Genomic DNA, 8,803 nt, shown 5'->3' with positions numbered 1-8,803 from the left:
GTGGCGGGGGCTGGGGGCCCAGCAGGCCCCCGAGCTCATCCCCCGCCCCCCAAAGCCCCGCGCTCCCCGAGCAGCCCCAGGGCGGGTGGCAGTGGGAAACCACCCCCCCCGCCCGCGCTTCAGGACAGAAACTCCCCATAGGAACTAAAGCAGCCTTTGTTCCGAGGCTTCCGAGGGGAAAGTCAGCATCAGCTGGTGGTTAAAGCACGTTTAAAAGGCGGGTGCAGGGAAGGTGGTGTGAGCTCCGGGGACTGTGGCAGTGCCTGGCGCGCAGGTGAGGCTCTGGGGCTGCTCAGGCCAGCCCTCAGCCCCTCACAGCTGTTCCCAGGGAGTGGGCTCAGAAAGCCATTTCAGACCAGTTGCTGCAGATATTTCAAAGGACTAAATGTTATTCAAAGAAGCCACGTTGCCAATTTAGTTTCGGTGTCATGGCATGAGAAGCCACGAAGGTGCCTCTGAAGGTGCACTCAGGGTACTTCCAGCACCATCCCGAAGGGAGCACAAAGGACAGGGCTCTGCTTTCAGCACTGCTGAGCTCCTAACCCAGCAATTAAGTCTCAGGAAGAGACAGTAATTGAGTGCACCAGGGAACCTGGCCTCTAATAAAGGGCATGAAGCCCACAGCCCACCCAACCCGATGCCTTGCATGTCTGTACCTTTTCCTCCTCCTCTCTCCTCTCGCGTCACTTTCCCCGGTTTCGCTGTCTGGGAGCTTGGCTTCTCTCTCTCCTGTCTGCAGGTTCAGCCGCACGTGTGACCCTGCAGGAACGGCCTGACCTACAAACAAAGGTCACTGTTATTTCAGAGCACGTGCCCAGTTCCAGCTTTGGGAGGAACTGGGAGCTGAAGGCACACGCTCCTCCCTGAGAGAAGGGGAGAAAACCTTCATCCCACACAGTGAGGAGTGGGATATCCACCACCGACCCCCCTCCCCTCCAGCGGAGCCCCTAAAGTGCTGCTTTACCCTCCAGAAATGCCACCCCGAGCCACCAAAGGTGTCCCTGGGCTGCCAGGCTGGCTCGGATCCACAGTGGAGGTGGAACCCTGAGCCCAGCAGACACTGGTTCCTTCCTCCCTTGCAGCCCAGTTCCTAGGAGAGCACTAAAACTCCTCATCAGGAGTGGATCTGGAGGCTACGTGGAGAAAGGGGAATTGGTTGCTGATTGGGGCAGACAGAATAAAAATGCGGCTGCCAAAGGGAAATCAAAGCATCCTGCAGAGTACAGCCAGGTACGCTGCACATCAAGGCTGTGGTGGTGTGGAAATACTGTATTAAAAGGAATTTATGATCACTACTATCTGCCAACAAAAATGCACAGAATACATTAAGCTTCAGTTTTAAATGCAGAAAAGATAGGAAATTCAGAGTGGTTTTCCTTGGTCACAGTTCTCCACGAGCACATCTCGATGGCCAGCCCAGCACTGGGTTGGAGAGGAGGCAATATTTGGTTGCTACTTCTTGATGGCACTACTTCTTCTCCTCTTAATGCGGGAAATCTGCCTGCCCAGGACAGCAAGGCTGCAGCTGAGCAGCTCCAGAGCTGCTCACAGATGGACAGACAGACCACAGCTGCTCACCCTCCTCCCTCCTGAGGAGGATTCCCTATGCAGCCTTTCCTTTCTCTCTCTCCTTTTACCTAAAAAGATGCCTGGGACAGAATAACAGCATGCAGGAGACAGGGAGCATCTCCTGCCAAAGGGAAGTGAAGACAAGGGTAATTATTTTGTACAACAAATACATGCACTCAAAGACAAAAAGCTCTGGTCTCGGGAACAAGTGGATTGATCCCTCCCTGTTCAAAGAGACATTTCCCTGATCAAAGGACCTGCTGCTTCCTACATAAGACTGGGATGTTTGTCACCATTCAGACAGAAACATTTCAAAGCCTGTAGCCATCCAGCAGGTATAAACACATTCAGAGAAACCAGGAAAATCCATCTTGGAGGATCTCCTATTTAAACAAGGTTTGCTTTTCTGGTAGAGCCTCTTTCTGCCCATCAGTCCTGCCCAATGGAAGTTGCATTGGTTGGATATGTGAGAGGACAGATGCGTTTATCCCCTCATCCTAAACGATGGGAGGGCAGGTTAGATGTGCCTCCTCCATGCTTGGAATGCTTTCCATGCACAGATGCCAACCTCCTCCCGCTCCTTTAACTTGTGATAGATGGGACCTTTAATCTCTGTCTGTCTATGGGGGCATCCTCCCACGCTGAGAAGGCGGGCTCTGCAGGAATTGGGTTCCATCGCCGAGCTGTGCCCCTCGCTGGTGGTGGAGCTGGGACGTGCTGGTCAGAAAGGAGTTTGTAGGATCTCCATGAAAAGGGCAACACCACATCTCCTGTCCCTGGTTCAGGAGACACTGAGACAGGGCTCTGCCAGCAAGGAAAACACAGCAAATGATAACCTGCTCTAGTGGAAGATGTCCCTGCCCACGGCAGGGAGGTGGAACAAGATGAGCTTTAAGGTCCCTTCCAAGCCAAGCTGTTGTAGGATCAAATGCCATCGCGTGCCAAGGACACGGAGGCAGGAGGACAATCCCCTCCTCAGCAGACACAAACGTGCTCAGGGGCAAAGCGAGGGGCGAGCTGGGTGCTTCCCCCCAAAGCCAGTGGCTTTCCTGGCCGTGTCACCAGCGCTGGGCCAGCGGGGTTCCAGCCCCAGCAGTGGCTGCAGCAGCTCTGGCTGTCACACAGCCAGGAATAGCCCCCGCTGCACCCGGCCACATCAGCCTCCCGGCTGCCAGGGGAGAGGAAGGAGGTGGCTGGGCTTTGCTTGAGAGGATCATCCACAGGGAAAGCACGGGAGCAGGCTCCAGAAGGGCTGGGGGGCGCAGCCCTCCCGTGTCTGTTCTCAGCGAGCGCTCAATAAAACCAAACCCGGAGCTGGTGCACACGAGCTCCACACCCAGCAGAGCCAAGTTACAGAGGCTGCATCAGCCAAGACACAAACCCTTCCTGCTCCTGCTCTGCACACTAAACGAGATTTGGGCAGGAGCATCCGAACCCCGGAGCAAAACTTGCAGCCTTGATGTGTTTAAGCAGCTCTTGGCGCTCCGGGGATTTCTCCTCGCCGCTCCACACAGCAGCCCAGGTTCATGGCACAGCAGGACAAACACGGTGCTTTAATAAATAAACCATAAAAACCATCTCTGCTTTCAACAAAAAGATTGACACTGTCACTTAAAAATATTACAGCTGTTCAAGGAAGGTCTTCTGTCTTATTTAGTTTGGGGTATTTTGAAGTAGAAAGTGTGTTTGAGGGTGGGTTGACTTGAATAATGTGATTAAAATTGCTGATTTAGACGAGTAAGCTGGAAATCCTGAATTTTAATCATGTTTCAATATGTAGCTTCTAGACATTTCCCTTAAAAATAGTTGATTCTCTTTGATTCCTATAATTTGATACTATTCAACAACTGGGAGCACACACTGGAGCAATACATATGTAAGCAATTACACAGCTTCACATGCTGCTAAAACAGAATCATTCTGTTAATAGCTTTTTCCCGAGAGAAATTAATTTTTTACTTATTGTTTGCATTAAGTTACATTTGGGAAATGAAACTCAATTAAAAAAATATAAAAACACATTTATATTTAAGCCATTTTGTAACATTTTTTTCTCCTTGACACCTTAGACAAATAAAATATGTGTATCCACAGGTAGGCACTGCATAGATGTGTTACTGAATGGTCCCACTTCCCTGAGAGCTGCAAATCCTACAGCTGCTAGACCTCATCCCTTGCTCCTCATAAAGGGAAGGAAGAGTTTCCATTCTAATTAATTTCCCAGCTCTAAATCAACTACCCAGTGAGTAGAAATAGCTGTGAAATCCCCTCCACCAACCTGCCAGAAGGGCTACAGCTGTGGAGGGGGAAGCAGCAAACTCCCACCCTCACAACTGGTTTGTACTCCTTACCACTTAAAAAATATCCCACACTTGGGATTTTTTTAACCACAACTAAAATAAATTAAAATAAATTAAAAATAAACTCACAGAATCATAGAATCACAGAATCACACGATGGTTTGGGTGGAAAGGAACCTCAAAGCCCATCCAGTGCCACCCCCTGCTATGGGCCGGGACACCTTCCACCATCCCAGGGTGCTCCAAGCCCCAATGTCCAGCCTGGCCTTGGACACTGCCAGGGATCCAGGGGCAGCCACAGCTGCTCTGGGCACCCTGTCCCAGGGCCTGCCCACCCTCCCAGGGAGCAATTCCTCACTAATATCCAATCTGAACCTGCTCTCAGTTTGTGCAGGTGTTATTGCATCGCCTGGGGATGACGGATCAAGAGAAAGCCCCAGGGTCTGAGCGGAGCACCCAGTGCCCCTGCTGGGGATGTGCCACCCACCTGCCCCTCAATCACTCAGCTGCCTCACAGCCAAAAAGACAGTGTCCAACAGGTAAAGGAGGATAGAAACCCTTGTCACTGCACAAATGACAAGGTCTTTATTGGGAATAAATGTCAAAGCAGAGCGACAGCGTTTATTTTCCAGGAGACACTGATCCTGTGGCAACACTGCAGGGATGGTGTTATTCCTGTTCTTGATTTAATCCCTTTATCAGCTGCAGAAGCACCAGGACAGGCTTTGGTCTCCCATGCCAGCTCTGACTGACACTGCTGTCCCCACAAACCCTCCCCACCCCTGGGTGCTGCCACGTGCCTGAGGCTCCCTCCGAGCATTAGCACTCCTTTTATTGGATGTGCTCTGTCCATAAAGTTGCTTAAAGAGACGCCGAGGAAGACTTTCATTTATAGCCCCATTCTTTTAATCTTGGTCAGCCAGATTTTTTCAGACACCTGTTTATATCTCCCTATAATATATTGGCTGGAGCAGCAGCACCAGGCAGCAGCTCACTCACAGGGGCTCTGCTGACATTTATAAACCAAAGCGATTTCTCTCGTGTGCTTTATGTTATCAGCTAAACCTGTCCACTTAAATTATTGCCTTGTAACCAAATCACAACTATCTGTTACTCTGCTCTGTGTACGTTTCCCAGGCTATATGCTTACATCAAGCTTTGCAGAGGCTGAAAACAAGATGATAAATATATAAACAAATGGAAAACGGGACATGCTTCCACCAGGCTCACAACTGAGGGAGGACCAGGCATGCTGTACACATTACTGAAAGCAGAGGGCTGCTGTGTGGAATATGCAGCTCGCAGTGATATCCAGAGAAGCCCATCTCTCTTTTTCTAGACCAACCAAATGACCAGCTGTGTTTCCTCACTAAAGGAGAAGGGTCTTACTCATCCTGCCCGGCTCCTTTCCAGCGCATCATTCCATGTCCTGCTGGCCACCAGTGGGTTTGGGTTTCAGCACAGTGACAGGGCTGAGCCCCAACTCCCTGCACAGCAACAGGCAGGCATCAAACATAACCAGGGAAGTTGTACATCATACACTGACCTGCAAACCTCCCACCGAACTTGTGAAATAATTCACTGCGCTCCTGGCAGCAGCTTCCCCATCCCATCCCATCCCATCCCATCCCATCCCATCCCACCCCTTGGACCCCTGAGCTGCCAGCCATTGACTGCCCAGCAAGAGGAGCCCAAGAGGGACGTGAGACCCTCCCCCTGCAGCACCACTCTGTCCCCATGGCAAAGGAAGGTCCCCTGGGAAGGCTGGTGCAAGCAGAACAAAGGTGATCCAGCTCGCTGAGGCAGATCCCCAAGTGAGCATCCTTGTTTGCCATTGTAAAAGAGCTCAAAAATCTATCAAGGGTTTGAAAATAAGCCCCAGCTATGAGTCAGTAAGTGGCTCTGCAGCTCTCAAAAATTACCTTGGTATGTGAGCAAGCCTCAGATAACACCTACCTTCCTTTTCTCAGATAACATTCACCTTCCTTTTCTCAGATAACATCTACCTTCCTTTTCTCTTTGTTTCTCTCCATGAAGGGAGTGAGGGTAAAGGGACTTTCTGTCTAGTCCAGGCAACAAAGGAATCTGGAATCAATATGTGAATGTTCTAGCAAAACACACCGGCAGTGCTGCAGTATTGGAATCATCACATTGACGGAGCATCCACAATGAGTTGTCTGATGGCACCGCACCTTCTCCCTTAATAAAATAATGATTAAAATCTACCAGGACACAAATCCCAGGGAGCAGCAGAGCTCCCCACAGCTGCATCACCAGCTCCAGGAGCCACCAGTGCCAGTGCTGGGGAACTGGCTGAGGGCGTCACATGCTGGTGGCACACAGGGGACACCGTGCCTGACTCCAGCTGTGCCTGGGTGGATGGGATGTCCCACACCAGGGCACGCTGGCTGCACCAGGGTGCTCCGAGGGAAACAGAGGAGCCAGGCCTAGGTCTGGGGGGCTCAGCTCACACCCTCAGCCCAGACTCTCTGGTTAGAGCTGCTGAGCAAGGAAGCAGCAAAGCCTGCCTCCTTTTTTTTCCCCTTTCTTTCCTACAAAGGCAAGTCCTACCACTCTCTGGATTGCTTGTTACTTCAAAACAGAACATTTTACACACAAAAGGAAGATGTGTAGCAGACACAGGTAAGGAAGAGATGGATTACTGATGGGAAGAAGAGGCCCAGAGCCTGAATCTCATTTTATTTCTTTCTGTCCGTTTTTCACTCAGCTACAGCCTTTTGCATTAGTTCACTGTCTGGCACTCCCTGCCCCTCCCAGTTAAGTGACACTGGAAAATGTCATTAATATGCTCTATGCCACCTCCTCCCGATAGCTGGTGGAGAGGTTTCACAGCACCAGGCCTGGAAGCTCCCCCAGCAGCTGCCCCAGAGCCCCAGCACTCCCCACCTGTGGCAGTGAGGAAGCTCAGACACCTGCGTGCCCATTCCAAGTACACACTCCTGTGACGCTGAAGAAATGCTTTACAGATGACTCCCTGTGCAGCTCTTATTCCCACTGTACTGCTGGGAAGCCACAGCTGCCTGTTGAGCACAGCATCTCCTCACAGAAGCACCAGCCTCGTCACTGCCTCTTGGTTCCTCAGATCACCAGTAACAGCAGGGCCTCTGTTACCTACTGCAAATAATTACAGAGAAAACTCTTTTATAAAATCCCTGTATGCTGTCCATGCTCATAAACTGCCCCTTAAGCATGAGCTTGCAGCCTCTGCAGGGGATGGGATGCAGGATGAAGCCCTGGGGTGATCCACCATGCCCAGTGCCATCGTGCCACCTGTCCCACGCACTGCCCAGCTCGGCCTGAAGGAGCTGTGCTGCCTGTGAGTGACCAGTCCTGGTGGTGCCAGTCTGGTTTCGTCGCTGCTGCTTTGTCTGATCACCGCCCCCGACAAGGACAAAGATCCTGCTGCATAGAGGGCTGACAAGGACAGAGATGTCCTTCTCTTCCTGGGATTGTAGAGGAACCGTAAGAGAGGAGTTTTGTCCTTACAGCGTGAGCAAATGACTCGCACTGCTGCTTCCTTCTGCCTCCCAGAGCATCCAGACACACGGAGCAGGCAGGGCCTGGCTCCCAACCCACAGATGTCCAGTTTGTGGCAGCAGCTCGCACAGGGTCCCCCAGAAAGGCCCAGATGGGATGAATTGTTCAGAGCCTGAATGAACAGTTAAAAGCACCTCAACAAAATCGAGGAAGTCTCATGTAAGACAATTGAGTTGGTTGGTTGATCTGACAAACCTTTCTGTGACACTCCAAGCTATGTTAATAAATATCCTGGAAATCGACCTGTCAAAACGGGGATGTCTAAGTATGACATCTTCTCCAACACTGATTTTGCTCCATGCTGCAGTGGAGCAGGGACAGAAGCCATCTGAAATGCTTTCAAGCTTGCCAAGGGTGAATCTGTCCCCTGTTCAACACCCAGCACTGCCGCTGGCAGCAAAGCCCTTCCTGGGAAAGCCCCAAAGTCACCTTGTTCTGGTACATCCCAACACCACGTGTGTTCCTGCCCACACTCACAGGTCCCAAAGCAGCAGCACTGCTTTCTGCTGGACTTGAACCCCACTTGAACAGGGGGCAGGGAAAGAATTATGGAATGGTTTGGGTTGGGACTCTCAGAGTCATCCAGTTCCAACCCCCCCACCATGGGCAGTGATGCCACCCCAAAAGGGCTGATCCCATTCCAGTTTCTCATTTAGCAAGAGAGAAGTGACCTACTGGTGCTTGCTGTGCTGCTGCTCTCCTGTGGCTGATGCCACAGAGCTCACTGGGTGCACTCAGGTGTTAAGGGCTCCTCACAACCAGGACTACAGGGAGTCACACCCCCACAATAGCCCTTGGGAGAACTTTCTGGCACCCTGTGATTTTTAATGCCAGCCTTGCTGCAATAACCATGTCTTTAAGCCCCATCCATCAGGCCTTCAGCTCAAACATTTGTTTGGCTGAAAGGGGCTTTAGAGCCACTCTTTTGTCCCAGTGCTGAGAGGTCTTCTCTGTAATTTGTTCCCCTCAGCAAATAGAATGAAAACATTTTTAAAATGATGCCAGCATCCAACCCCTCCTCCCATGATTCAATCCACAGCTAGAGGACAACAAAGCCTCACAAGGAAGGGGCTCTCCACTAAGTAACCCGTGATTAGAGATGTGAAAGCACTGTTCAGTTTGGACATTGGGTTGGACGGTGCTCACAACTGCCACTTTTCCCTGAGCCAGGGCTCTCCCGTGGCACTGGGATTTATGTTCTCCCAACGGATCGGCTCGTGCCGAGCGCTCTGAACGCCAAATCCTCTTTGCTTTGCCTCTGGCTCCTGCAGCAGGACAGAGGGAGGGAAGGAGGGAGGGGCAGGTGAGCCCCTGGGGACAGGCAGGACCCTGGCTGGCAGTGCCAGAGTGGGTCCGTGTGACTCCCGCCCACCCTC

General features: G+C 51.5%; 1 protein-coding gene across 3 annotated transcripts in view; it reads right to left on the bottom strand.

Annotated features, from left to right (window-relative positions):
• The window catches only part of SIL1 (SIL1 nucleotide exchange factor), a 110,088-nt gene that overhangs the window by 63,166 nt on the left and 38,119 nt on the right, over window positions 1–8,803 (bottom strand). For all 3 annotated transcript variants that reach the window (XM_008636742.2, XM_017738181.1, XM_017738180.1), the window contains exon 4: window positions 657–777. In XM_008636742.2, coding sequence (XP_008634964.1) covers window positions 657–777 — 121 coding nt within the window. The remainder of the gene's footprint in view (window positions 1–656; window positions 778–8,803) is intronic.

The sequence above is a fragment of the Corvus brachyrhynchos genome, unplaced genomic scaffold (genome assembly GCF_000691975.1).
Source record: "Corvus brachyrhynchos isolate BGI_N302 unplaced genomic scaffold, ASM69197v1 scaffold616, whole genome shotgun sequence".
NCBI lineage: Eukaryota > Metazoa > Chordata > Aves > Passeriformes > Corvidae > Corvus > Corvus brachyrhynchos.
The sequence above is the reverse complement of the archived record's forward strand: the minus strand, read 5'-3'. Positions and strand labels throughout refer to the sequence as shown.